Source organism: Aulonocara stuartgranti (genome assembly GCF_965226115.1).
Source record: "Aulonocara stuartgranti genome assembly, chromosome: 8".
Taxonomy (NCBI): Eukaryota; Metazoa; Chordata; class Actinopteri; order Cichliformes; family Cichlidae; genus Aulonocara; species Aulonocara stuartgranti.
In genome coordinates this window covers 12,972,591-12,986,556 of record NC_138959.1, presented here as the reverse complement: position 1 = coordinate 12,986,556, position 13,966 = coordinate 12,972,591, and the positions used below count along the sequence as shown (strand labels likewise).

Sequence of the window (13,966 nt, the reverse complement as noted above, 5' to 3'; positions counted from 1 at the left end):
TGACTGCTGCCCCTACGACCCAAACCCAAATAAGTGGCAAAGAATGCATGGATGGATAAAACTTTGCCCTTGTATTTTACAGATGCCTGGTTGAAATGTTTCCACAGTATGGTTTGTTTTTGAATTCAAGCTTTGACTTGGTTGAAGCTTTCAAAGGAAGAAATATTGGGATGACCAACAATGAAAATACTGTGATATCGCTGAACTGGAAAAGTGGAAGAAAAAGGATGGATGAAAATATAGAAAAATAGAGAAAGTATTGTAACTTTTGTCCTTATCTACCAAGGAGATTTTTCAGTTATGTTAAAAGTGGACAGTGAAGTAAAATTTACTATACGGAATATTATGCAAGATCATTTGCAGTATTTATTTTTTGTTTGTTTGCATGATTGTTTTGGGTTTGTTTGTTTTGGGGAGGGGGGGTTAGCATGCACCCTTTTTTTTAACTGCAACATTATATGCAGAGCAATTTCTGTAGTTCTGTGTATGCCTGAAATGCTTTCCTTACTGAATTTTGTAAATATCTGATGTCGATGTTCCTTTTGACCTCGGATTAACTTCCAGTTATGTGTCAGGCTAGGCAGCCTGTAAGATTTCCTCTCATCTCTTATCTGGCTTTGCCCTGAGACCCCGGGTGATCAGATCCCATGTTGCACTCTGTTGATGTTGTGTTGTCTGCTGGGCATTGTTGTCCACAGATATAAAAAAAAATATGATAAGGGCAAATCACTGGACTTGAACAGCAAAGCTGACAGTCCTTTAATTGGACATTACTCAAGGCCAAAACTCATATTTCTTGTTGTGCTTGATCTTAAGAGATTCTCAAATGCACTCTCTGCTGGGGTTCAATTTTTTTTGAATCAATAATTAATGGTCAGTGTTATTTATTCATGTGTATCTTTGCCAATTACGTAGTGTCTAATTAACAATTTCAATAATTGATATTTAGTTCTGAAAGGGTTCAGTATCTTGGGCTGATGAAAAATGCATGAGCAGGGATATGGACTGGGTTTTGTTTTTTGTTCTGAGAGAGCTTGATGCTCGGGGCTAATACCAGGCCACTTTGACTCCAACTCTTTGAGTTGGCACTGGCCTTGTGATGTGGATCTAATATGGGCATCTTTCATGGACCCAAAGCGCTTACTCTGTACCATGTGATCTCATAAAGACTCCAACATGCCCATCCTCAGATACCCTTTTTTATGGTCTTTAATAGTGAACTTCAAAGAATAAGCTTCTGTTTCCTTGATAATTTTTCTTTGTGTATGTGGATCTGTAATATCACGAAAAACTGTAGAAACTCTTGGTATTGTTAGGACCTCAGTGATTCCACTACAGTGTCTAACTCTGTGGCCTGATGAAACTAAAGTTCAATCACCATATTAAAGAGAAAAATACCCCTCAGATTTATGACAAGCTATATCCCCTTGATCTTTTGACAGTGACAGCTGTAGCAGTCAATAGAAAATTAACAAAGGCTTCCTTTAGTTGACTTTCATCAAGTTTTCATTTATTGTGATTCCAGGAGGACAGGAGGTTAGGGACCGGCGAGGCAAAACATTCTGCTATGGAACGACCAAAGCATTGCTTGAGCACTAAGTTGGGTAGTAATTTTACCCAACAATGCAAAGCAATAAAACGGGAACCCCAACATCCGACGCATCCAAACCCGCATCATTAAAATGTATGATTTCAGGTTTGAACATCACAGTGTTGAGACCACACTGAAACAATACAGCCATTAAGGGAACAAGAGGGTGGTATTCTTAATGATGGGATTAAATAAGGGTTAAAAATAAAAGTAATGGGAATCAGTTGAGCTCAGTGACACGTCTCAGAGAGCCAATGGTGGGACTGGCGCTTCCCCACTCGCTGTGCCTCCTGTATTCTCCAGGACGCAAGAAGTACTGGCGTCCCCTATAGTTGGGGTGTTCGTGCAGCATCCAGTAGCCCTCCATGACATTGACGGAGGAGATATCACGGGTGTGGAAACGCTCGTTCAGGTCTGGGCAGTCTTCCATTAGCTCCATGTTTTGACCGCCAAAGTCAGATCGCTCGAAGATCTTCATCCTGTAGTTCCCATTATACTAGGGAAGAAATAAGAGAATAAGATAATACCACAAATTAAGGTAAAAATGTCTTTTTTGTTGCAGTCAGCCAGGATAAATTATCCTGACTAGTTACCCAGTCTACACTTCGAGATGTGTTAAAATAATCCTGGCTACTGGCATTGATGCTTCAAGTAACAGCAGTAGACATAAGAACCAAATGATCCTGAAGAGAAAATGAGTTTAAACTCACAGGAGGCACCATACGACAGGAGCGGATACAGTCATTGAAGCCTGCCCAGCGCTGGTAGTCGGGGTACTCTCCCTTGTGCAGCATGTACTGGTAGCCGCCATAATTTGGCTTTTCGTAGGCCACCCAGCAACCGCTCTCAACTCTTATCGAGTTACAACGGCTGAAGTAGTTTTGCATCTCGGGGCAGTCAGTACTGCACTCATAGTGACGACCCTGGAAGTTCCTGTCTTCATAGAAGATAATCTGCACAGAACAGATGGCTCAGCATTAGTGTATCACCACAGAGATGTTCCAAAGACCACCGCAGAAATGTAACCGTGTAGTTACCTGTCAGGTTTTCAGGCTCTTAAACACTAATAACATGAACGCTTAGTGTTCACTGTTCAGTATTCTGAGCCAGACTTTTAAAGTTAGTTTTATCTAACAAAAGTTTCTGAGTAGAAAATTTGTAAGTGGAGAAATTTGAAAAAAAGATAAGCTTAAGGGAGTACAAAAAAGTCCCAAAAGATGTGCTAGAAGCAAAGCCGAATAAAATAAAGTATAGCATTTGGTACATTTTAATGAATGAACTGTGTAATACTTTTCACAAGTTCTTTGTCTGTTTTCACAGGAAATAGGACTATAAGATCAATTAAATATTTGAGGCTTCTACTATCCTTGAGAGAAGAATTACATTTCCCTGCACTTTTAGCATTTCTTACATTAATTTATAGGTTATGTAAATATGGTAAATAGTCCTAAAGAACTAATGGTATGTTTAACCCAGAGAGCGATACGTTGTTACTCTTTAAAGGTCTTTTACGTTTCATATGACCAAAAGATGTATATATTTTTACAGCTCGTTATCAGAATATATTAGTTCAACTTAATTATTTATCTATAGTGCTTAACAAATATATTAGATCACGACTCAAAGTCAGTTTTTTGTCACAGCTACCCTAAATTGGCAGTGTTGGTAATGATAAAATGATATTTTTAATGCTAAAATATAGTTATTGTTATTCTCCATTAATTTTTAAATCTACAGTCTTACTAAAAAGCCAAATTAAGTCTTATTTTTTACCAAATTATAGGTATTTACTTGCATTCCTGAAAATAAACTTTTGTTTTAGTGGTTAAATGTTATGCTTGAAGTCCAGTGGGAAAAAGTGAATTCAGTTTGGTATTTCCTAATAAATAAAAATATGCTTTTTAAATATTTGTGTTTTCTTTTTTATATATATAACAGGTGATCTAACAAATTTGTAAAGCACTATATTTACTACACAAATCGGTATACCGCACATCAAATATCAGTGAAACATTACATTTGTTAAATTTCTTCCTTACCTTGCCCATTGTAACTGCGTTAAGTTCAGACCAGACCAGATGCGGGGCTCTCCCAGACCTCTTTATAGACCCTGCTTAGATCAGGGCTTTGCAATAGTGAAACAAAGCTTTGTCGTGTCAGCACAGTGCGCTCTATAGACTTCACAACACTATGGCACTGTTGAGCCACCGCAGCCGCTTTGTCTCTGTCAAAGCTCTGTCTGTCTATGGAAAATACTGTCCAACTGCATTTTCTCAAAGGCCTACAATAAGAGTTGCAAACATCTGCCTTTAATGGCATGAATGTTTGAAACCTGCATGCAGACTGTGAAGCTAGACAGAGCAGCAAACAGTCTGAGATCTGACTTGTATTATAAACCCATTCAAGCAGCAGCCTTTGTTGGTTGAATATAATCAGGAAGCAAATATGCTGCCTTGCTAGAGTGTCACTGCAAGTTGCATTCATGTCTACGTTCAAAAAAGAAAGCTCACAAAGGACATCATTATTTTAAAGTTTTGTGTTTAATGTTCATTTGAGATGCACACGGGTGCAGTTTACATGAGAGTCCTCATTCTCCTGAATGAGCCCACCATGGGATTGTGGCAGCCCCAGTCGCCACAGGCCCTGTACTCTCCAGGGCGAAGGAAATACTGGCGTCCCCTGTAGTTGGGGTGCTCGTAGAAGATCCAGTAACCCTCCATGATGTTGCAGGAGAAAATGTCACGGTAGCGGAAGCGGTCATACACGTTGGGGCAGTCATCCATAAACTCCATTGAGTGTCCCATCATGTCTGGCCTGTTGTAGATCCTCATCCTGTAGGATCCCCTATACTGCATTGTGAAAGAAAACAGGGTAATCATGACTATTATGTTATTTTCAATAGGTGTAATCTCTAGAGAACTCTTCCCACAACGAGCTAACTTTTTAATTCAGTACTCGTACTACTCAGTTTCTTTAACTACAAACGAGATTGAGCAACAACTCTTTCGGAGCATGACAGAATTAGTTTTTTTTCCTCCTCCCTGAACTGCCAGAAACACTCAATGTGACAAACAGAATTAGAGTGAAGGCACCAAGTCTTATGGGGGGTATGTCATATTCTTTTTAAAGGCTGACTCGGTCTCCTTTGTGGGCCTTGCAGCAGAGACTTTTATGCTATGACCTGTGTGAGTATCTGTAAATGACATCAAAAAGCCAGTGATTGACATCCATATCCAAAGCAGCTTTTGATGTACAAGGTGAGTGTAGCGGGGGGTGGGAGGGTGGGAGGGTGCTACCAATTCTATCTGTCTGTTTGATTGACTTACAGGAGGGAACATCTGGCAGGAGCGGATGCAGTTGTTGAAGCCCATCCACCAGTGGTAGTCAGGGTACTCGCCAGGGCTGAGAATGTACTGGTATCCCATGTAGTGAGGTTTCTCGTAGAGCACGCAGTGGCCGCCGCTGACACGGAGGGAGTTGCAGTAGTTGAAGTGCCTAAAGGTGTCCATGCAGTCACTGCTGCACTCCCAGTGGCGGCCCTGGAAGTTGCGGCCCTCGTAGAAGACGATCTCGAGGAGAGAAGGGAGAGAGAGAGAATACAGTTTATGTTCGGCATAAAGAAATGCTATCTCGTAGACTCGTGAATAGGCTCTCTCTACCAACCCTCTACACTTCTTTACACATTTATTTGCACTGCTTAACAAATGAAAAATAAGGTAACTAAAACCACTGTTTGAGCTGGGGGGGGTTCTGCTTGTCCCATCCAAACACATCAAAACAAAGACAAAAGAGTATTTCTGCTGCCCTGTCTTCTCCTTCACTGAATCTCCTTCCTATACATGACTGCATGTTTTCAATTAATGCTATTTTCTCCTTCACCACCTGTCCAAAGCTGTTGCCTTACTGCAGGTGAGCTCATACCTTTCCCATGGTTGTAGGACTGTGGATGTTTGCGCACCGTAGAGTTAGACACACTTAGAGGTCCTTTTATACTCTCCTGCTGACCATGAGGCCTCTGACACATTGGGGACTACTATCTTTACCTTTTCAGATGCCAGCTACTGTTCTCTTTTGTCTCATATCCTATGGGTAACTTATCTCCAAACTGCTAGAGTTTACCTATAGAATTGGCAACCCCCCCTCGCTCACAAAAATGACCACCACACAAGTGCTATTCTGTATTTGCGTGACCCCTGTTCCGCCATGACCTTGTGATGTAGCCTTTTCAAATATAACACAAAGGCTCTTTGGGTGTGAGGCCCCCCTGACAACAAAGCGTCTAAAGTGTACAGCAGCTCAGGTCATTTTTGCGGAGCACTCGCTGAAGTTGTACTCAATGAGGTCATGCTTTTCATTTTGTCTTGCTTGGATGTCACATTGTAACAGTCGCTTTTCATCCGGTCCCAGCTCAAGTTTAGATCGGGGCATTACCGACGAGGTTTAGCTTCTAATTTAACTGTTGCTCAGTTTCCATTAAAGGGAGTTGATGTTGATACTGAGTTGGGCTTTTGAGTTGATGTAATCTAAAGTGATTTGTTGTCTCTTTTTGCTTCCATAGCCTGCAGTTGTACTGTGATGTCAGACGGGACTGGTCTGTTTGCAGATGAACAGACAGGACTCCTCAGTGTGTGTCTGTTTTTGTATGTGTGTGTGTGTGTTTTTATGATATAAAAGAAGGGGTTCGGGGCATGTGTGCGTTTGAGTCTTTGTATAAAATGATAGATGTTTGGACTTGAGTCTTTGGCTTGTAAGCATAGCCCAGAGCCGAAGGGGAAAAGGCCAGAAAGAGTTGCCGCCATGTATTGTGCTCCCAAAGCCCAGCTGATGCCAGAAAGGTCAGTTCCATCCTTTAGCCTTTCATGGGGATAAAGAGCTCGTGCCCCCTCTCCACTCTGTATGCTTTTTACAGCTTTAACTCTGGAAAAAAAAGGGCTAATGTTTTCAGAAAACACAATAGCCATTATGTTTCTAGGCATAAACACTCCTACCCTGGTAGTATATCCAAAGCCACATGACACTATTTCAATGCTAAGAAACGGCACTGATAAGCTTTTGCTCCTTTGATCACTGATCGACTCGAAACTCTCATAGGCTTCAATAGGTTTCATGTTTGAAGCTCCTCTCTTTTTCTGTGACATAAGTAGACCATTGATATCCTTTCATCATGCTGTGTAGCGTAATTGTGGCAGATTATCAGATGGGATGTTGTTTTGTTTTGTGAGTTTCTGGAGCAAATGTTTACTTTGGGAGAAAGGTTTTTATCGGAATGCATACGAAACATGTTTAGATTTTTCTCATATGTTCACAGATTAATCATTTCTTTCATCACGCTAATTAAACGTAAAGCCTTTTTAGCTGCAAGAGGGCAAGAAATTGTACTCCGTCAAATGCTCGTTTAAGCTCTAAGATCGTGATGCATTTGCTAGAATTTATTCTTTTTTTGTGCTGAGGTGTCTTTGAGTTGGGCTACAGCTAAGCCTGACCCCTGACCTATTTGCAGAGAGAAGCGTGTAACTGTGGTGCAATACAGTGTCTAAACTGAGGGAAAAAAGTGATTGCCACTGTCATTACTGTCATTGTTCTCATTTTCATCATTGAGGAACATCAGCTAACCCTAACTCATTAGTCGGGACCTCGCCATGTTTCTTTGGCACCTTGTTTCACGGGCTCTCAAATGATCATCTTTAGCTGTGCTACAAGACATCTCCTCCCCACCCTGAAGGGAAACTAACATCACAGAGACCCTTGCCTGCTTTCTTAGTTCCCCCCGGAGGAGAAGAAAGCTACCCGCTGCGGAGCTTTCCACTCTTCATCTTAGAATGATGGAAGAAAAGGAAAGTAGAGGGGAACAGAATGGGGGTGGAGACAGGGGGGCTGTATTCGCTGCTCCATTGTGTCCGAGGATCTCGTTGCGCAATCTGTGTAATCGCATGGGAGATGATGACACTATTAGCCCACAGAACGACTGTCAGTTGGGGACCTCAGTGATTGATGCACACTCCACGAATAGAGGAGAAACTCTGACAGATAGCAGCCCAACACTAGTTAACTTGCAACCTTTTTCATCTATCTGGCTTCCCAAAGCAAAACCCATTCGTGTTGCTGATACCTAATTAGAATCTGAATGAGCAATTCAGTCAGTAAAACACAGTTTTTTTGGTCAGAGGAGACTTCTTTCAGTATGAAACAAATCATATTCCCTTAATCCAGACAATAGTCTCTCTGACCCTGATACATACAATAAGTGTCACCCCTAAAATGTTGCTGGTGGAGATAGGAGAGCAACCGTGCTTGTGTGCAGTGTGCAGTCATTACAAAAACACTATGTACTGAGGTGTAAACAAGGGTTCTATGTGAGTTTTGCTCCTGAGAACTGGCTAATCTGGTGCTGAAAATGTGGTATGATGGGAAAGCGCTTGCCAAAAAGCCTCCCACGCCGGGAGTAGAATGAGGACCTCTCTTTTGCTGAGAGATCATCCTCTCCATTCTTTCTGTCAGAAAATCTCCAGGCATCCTCCCTGTCTTGTCACTGCCAGCGCACAGGCTCTATCGGGATTGCCAGACGCAGGAGCCACTGTGAGCCCGTGCCAGGGCCAGGATTTACCGCGATGCGTCTGATGTGCTCCATCTTTTTTGCTGGGGGATAATTAAAAGAGGAAATGGTGTTGGAAGAACAGAGTGGAAAAGCAGGAGAGGAGGGAGGGGCCGGGGGCTTGGAATGAGCAAATGGATGCAGCTGTCAATTATGTTGAATTGTTGATATGTTTGTTTTCCTTTCTCTGAGATTTTGTGTTGAACTGTTCTCCATCAGGATTTAGTTTTAAAGTTTGCAGTAAATCTTCAGACTCTACATGTAATTAAAAAAATATATGTAGGCTAATTAAGAACTTCTCTTAGCAATGAAATCACCATAAAGATTTTGTTTTAGTGCGATGCAGGTGCCCACAGGTGATTAGAAAGATACAACTGTTAATGTTGGTTTATGACTTTTTATGACCTTCTGTTTTATCTGCTGTGGCAGTTTTCTCATACCTGGGCCACACTTTCCAACCTCTATGTCAGATCTTCCTTTCTGTGTTGTGCTTACACATTAAATTTAAGCTTAGAGGTTATTCGCAGCACTCTTCAGTGTTTGATTTCCCTTATCTGTATATTTGTTTTTTGTTTGTTTGTTTTTTTTTACAAATCTGTGCCGATCGAATGAACCGAGCATCTTTCTTTATTTGACGAGATCAGTTTGAGATGCTCAGCCATGACCCAAACTCTGTGAAAAGCAGGACGACTCCTTCGTCTCTCAGCAGACGCACTTTGGGGAGTGATGGCTTTTAGTTGCTCTCACTCCTCATCTTCACACTTTGTTTTTGACGTGGCGTGTCTCCCGTATCCCAGAGCTTTAAAGGTTTAAAGAGCAACTTTTCACCCTGTAATCCAGGTGCCTTTCAAACAAGTCACGCTGTTTACTGACACATGACAAAAAAGTTCAACCCCCCTCTCATCTCTTTGCTTACAAGACTGTAACTCACCTCAGAGCTTGGTAGTCATTCCTCCAGAGCGCCCTGAACAAACAGAGCCTCAGCGAGAAGGGCCCCGTGCCTTTCACCAACTCACTAAATTTATAATAAGATGTGATGCTGTTGTTCACTTCTTCAAATTTGTCATCAAAGCAAATGTGTTCTGACAACAGCTAGTGACAAGTGCACCAGAGGAGAGGCAGCAAATCAGCTTTTTCACACCGCATATCAATTATTGATCATGTTGCCCCCCCCCACACACACACACACACACACTCTCTCTCCTCCACCCCACCCCACTACCCCACCAAGTAGACACCTTGTGATAATGAAATACATCAATTTAGAAAATAAATAATAAAGTGGGGTCAGCTTCATTGTTGCAAAGCCTTAAGAGCTTGATTGACTGCCTGCACATTTTCCTCGTTGGCAGTCAGGCAGATCAAAGGAGGGTTCCTCTTATTGCCCAAGGCCACTTGCAATTTATTTAGAGGAGCAGTGCTGCTGTCCCAGCAGGTAACATTATTGAGCAGAGACACTCAGGATAATCATATCTTTGAGGTGCCTCTCAAATCCCACCTCTGCCAGCTTTGTCATGCATGCACAAAAATGCATGCATATCATTTACTAAACCCTGTCATTACTATATTAAATTAGGCAGTATATATAAAACTACATTAATATCTTCACGTGGAGGATCCAGTTGCTGAAAAGTGAGTGGCCCACCTGACCTTAGTATAATTGACTATATTTACATGTCAAATGTGTCAAAAATGAGGAAAGGTGAGGGAATTCAATCATTTGAAGGAATAAAGAAATTGAAGACAAAAAGGGAGATTTAAGTGTATTATAACTATTTAACTCTATAATAAAGCTATAAAGAGAAACAATAAAATTATGAGTTTCATGATTAAGCAAACAACATTACATTTTTGGACACTCCAATCTTCTTTTAGATTTTTTTTTGTATTTTGGTGTGTGTGTGTGTGTGTGTGTGTGTGTGTGTGTGTGTGTGTGCGTGCGTGCGTGCGTGCGTGCGTGCGTGCGTGCACAAAGCACATGAATAATAGACAACAAAGAGCATAATAACAGGGTCTATTTTCTGTCGCGACTCACGCGTATGCTTACGGGCCCATGGTTTAAAATAACCTAAAGTCCTAGATGACTCGCTTCTATTACACTCAGTTTAAACAAACTGTTATAGCTAATAAAGCCTTTTTATTTTATGTGTATTATTATGTTACTGCCTACATCCCAGCTTTGAGAAGCATTTAAGTTACTGAAATCTAAACAAGGTTTTGGCTCATTTGATTTCAAGATTTTCCCACCTTATCATATAAAAGAAAGTGAGAGCTTACTTTGATTATTTTATGTTCTAATGTCAAATCCAAAAAAAAGCCCCAAATCTGACCTTTTAGAAAGGTAAATACAAACTAAAAGCTATGTGATTTTAAAAAAAATTAGATCAATATCACAAAGTGAACAGATGAAACAGCCTTTTTTCGTTTAAATAACATTGTATATTTTTAAACTGATTTTGATTTAAAATTTCCAAATCATTTTTAGACAAATATTTATTATTAGCAGCAATTTAGTAAGAAAGAAATGATTATTTTAAAGTTTAAGAATATTTTACACACTAACAACCAGTTAAACAATTGATTGCTTCATGATCTGAATCTATTAATAATCAGTTGTTTGCCTGAAACGTGATAATTCGATTTTATATTATTGCACAGCGAACATATTTATACGTATATTTATTGTTATTTGAAAACTCTGCTTTACTCCCTGTATTAATGCCAGTGTACTTATTAGGAAATTTCCAATAGCTGCTTCTTTGTTCTTATCCACTAAAAGACTACATATTTTCAAACTTTACTATTAAATCTATAGACACATACAGATTTGTTTTTCTGTTATACTGGGACTTTTCAGTGGGGCTCAGTTTGTCTTGATAGTTGGCCAGTTTCAGAAGATATTTGCCAATCAGCTCCAAGCACTAGAGGGCACTGGAAGCTAAAGCATTATCTGGCTGCCTGGTGGCTGTTTTTAAGTCCTTTATACAACAGCCATATCTCAGAGCTGCTTCGATGTGTGTTTGTTTGCTTGCATCTATACATTAGTAGGTAAGCTTGGACTCACATGTATATAGACACGAGTTAGACAATGTGGTACGGCTCCGTGTAAGTCAGTGCCACGACTCGTGTCTGTACTGACGCCTATCAGTGGTCCAACATGGCTCCACCAGGGGAGAACTTTATAAAATCACTAACAGGCTGACATGACCCGTGTCCCTCAGCACACACACTGCTTGTCCACTTGTTTGTAGAAGTCAAACACACATGCTGTACACACAAACACACACGCTCTAGAGTTGGTTTTACAATGCTAGTTTCAAACAAACTTTGACTAGACGGGCACACACTTGTGTGCGCACACACACCCACACAGCATGGTCAAACAAAGTCTCAGATAGACAATGAACAGTTAGCTTTGTAGCAGTTTCAAGCCACTGTGTGTTTTTGAACTGCAGATGTGGATGCTGACTGAAGGATCAGTGCACAAACTGCAGGACTGCAGAGATGGCAGTTCTCCCATAGGGTCTGGCACAGCCCAGGCCTTTTGTGTCGTACACCATTTACACTGTTCATTTAGCCACAGTAAAGAGACTGGTGGTGCTCTCTCTCTCTGTTTTGTGGCAGGTGATCATTTAAAAGTGCATCCTCAAGCTCGTGCGTGCGCATTTTACTCCATATGGCAACCGCAAAGGCTTTTCACAGATATGTTGCTTTAAAAGTGTTTTGTCCTGGCCATTCTGGGATAGCAAGGAAAGAATCCAAATTGAGTTCTCCTTTTTCTAGTTGGTATTGAAGACTATAGGTTTTAGAGTTATAAATTCTATACTTATCTCTGTGAAAACTGCTGGTTTTTCCCTTTCCCACTGGGAATTAATTGCAGCCATGAAGCGCATGTATGCGAGGTGGAATCAAGGATATTATTAAGATCGGTGCACAGTTGTTTTGCGTTGAAGGGTAGCAGCGAGACGCACGTGAGGCTTGACTTGATCTGAGTGAGGCCTCGGAGGAGCAGGAGAGAGATGCTGCTGTCCCTGGACTGCGGAGAGAACGGGCCCTCGGCACAGTCCCTGGAAGACCGAAAGCTCCACTCAGGGGAGTTTCAACCAAATTAAAAAACAATGATACACTAAGGGAGAAACTAATGCCAGTTCCCATCATCAAGACCCACATTCTTCACTGTTTTGCTTTTAACTTTTGGTTTGTTTTTTTCCTCTCTCGCCTCTCCCTCTCAGTCTCTGACTCTATTTCTCTTTTCCCTCCGCACTGTTGTTTTCTAGTTTGTTTTCCATCCGTACTCCTCTGGCTGTCGCCAAGCGCTACAGCCACTTTCAAAGGCTCGGCTGTCACGCGCCGCCTTTGAGTCCCGTTTGAAATTTTAACGTACATGTTGTCAGGGTGCCGTCAGGAGTGATTGACAGGTCCGTCCCAGAGCAACACCGGGCTTGGCAGGCTGGTTGTCTTTTGTCAGAGGCAGCCGAGGAGAAGCAACAAAGCAAAGGAGCAGAGGAGGAAAAAAAACATACATAAATAAAACAAAACTGCTCTTACCCATTTCTCAATAAAGACCAAATTAGATTAATCTTAAGGCAGAGCAAGGCAGGGAGGCAGTTGTGGAAAAAGACTTGATATTTTCTCTGGGTTTGTTCCCTGCTATTGATGGTACACTGCTTAGACACTCTCTCAACAGGACACCAAAGGCAGCACAGCACGAGTGATACAAAGAGCCAGCTGTACATATTAATGTTCATTTTCACCTCCCTTCAATGCAGAGAAATTCCAAAGTACACAGTTTGTCCTGGACTCACCTTTGTTTGAAACTGAAGATGTGATGCTTGTGGCCTTGTCTGCAGTAGTTTTTTCCCCTTTAAATAAAAGCTCGATAGTGCCAAGATCTGGTGGAAGAATACAAAAATCCTCTTTCTTTAGAGTGTTGATAACTGGAATAACGGATATGAGTCAACTCAATTCTTAACAATAGCATCTTCAGGAAGAAAACTCTTCACCTGATGTGATGCACCAGTTAATAGATGGAGAAGAGTGTGACAACAAGCCTCCGATATTTTCCTCACCTCTATTTCCATCGCCAGTAAAAAGTATTCTTTTTTTAAACTTGGCAGATACGCAAGATGCTTCTGTTTGCTTTCTTAGGTAATTACCTCACTCGAGCTGTTGTGTAGCTGAATTGCAGGTCAGATTAAGCATTTCTAGGGATGTTGTAATTTCCTATTCTGAGATAAAAGTCACTGATTACGCTCTGCCTCTCTAGACAGCCCAAGAATAAAAGTCTAGGATAAAAATATTCAGTCTTTGAGATTCATATCAACTGCCAGTGTTGGAGTTGCAGGGCAGCGTAGCTGAGCTCGGGGCCCACAGTAGCAGAGCACCCAGTCTGCTCGAGTGTCTTTGAGCAAGACACTGAATCGCTGCCAGCTCCAGCCTGATCTCTGACCTCCCCGTGCAGCGAGCACAAAGCTGCAGACTTCCTCCGAATAAAATCAAAAAATAATGAGAGCAGAAGCGCAGGTTCATGTGAAAGTTGTGCAGAAGTTTTTTTGAACGGTACAATGGAGCGGTGATGATTGATTCAGTGGTTTACATAAAAACGAGGGCATTAACAAGTCTCAGCGCTTTGAAAATCAAGGACAAAAAAAAGAAAAAAAACGTCCCATCTCTCTTTTCACGCAAGAGCGGCTCGGCGTGAAGGGAGTTGAACAACGTCAGCTGCAGGAACTGGAACACCGAAATACAACTGTATGTGCAGTGTTAAGCAAGCTGTTTCTGTC

General features: G+C 41.4%; 2 protein-coding genes across 2 annotated transcripts; both read right to left on the bottom strand.

Annotated features, from left to right (window-relative positions):
• Positions 1–1,500: 1,500 nt before the first annotated feature.
• On the bottom strand, positions 1,501–3,678 carry crygmx (crystallin, gamma MX). Its single transcript, XM_082545265.1, has 3 exons — positions 3,631–3,678; positions 2,302–2,544; positions 1,501–2,087 (listed from the first exon to the last, which is right to left on the bottom strand). The coding sequence occupies exons 1-3, from the start codon at positions 3,637–3,639 to the stop codon at positions 1,812–1,814; spliced, it is 528 nt and encodes a 175-aa protein (XP_082401391.1). The 5' UTR covers positions 3,640–3,678; the 3' UTR covers positions 1,501–1,811.
• A 480-nt stretch (positions 3,679–4,158) lies between these two features.
• crygmxl2 (crystallin, gamma MX, like 2) lies at positions 4,159–5,534 on the bottom strand. Its single transcript, XM_082545267.1, has 3 exons — positions 5,513–5,534; positions 4,918–5,160; positions 4,159–4,440 (listed from the first exon to the last, which is right to left on the bottom strand). Exons 1-3 carry the CDS (start codon positions 5,519–5,521, stop codon positions 4,165–4,167), a joined length of 528 nt encoding a protein of 175 aa, XP_082401393.1. The 5' UTR covers positions 5,522–5,534; the 3' UTR covers positions 4,159–4,164.
• Between the last annotated feature and the right edge of the window lie 8,432 nt (positions 5,535–13,966).

Bases quoted from the DNA above. Each gene is read 5' to 3' on its own strand.
- crygmx (XM_082545265.1), bottom strand. The intron at 2,088-2,301 runs GTGAGTTTAAAC...TTTCTTCCCTAG, and splicing joins CCTGTCGTATGGTGCCTCCT to TATAATGGGAACTACAGGAT.
- crygmxl2 (XM_082545267.1), bottom strand. The intron at 4,441-4,917 runs GTAAGTCAATCA...TTCACAATGCAG, and splicing joins CCTGCCAGATGTTCCCTCCT to TATAGGGGATCCTACAGGAT.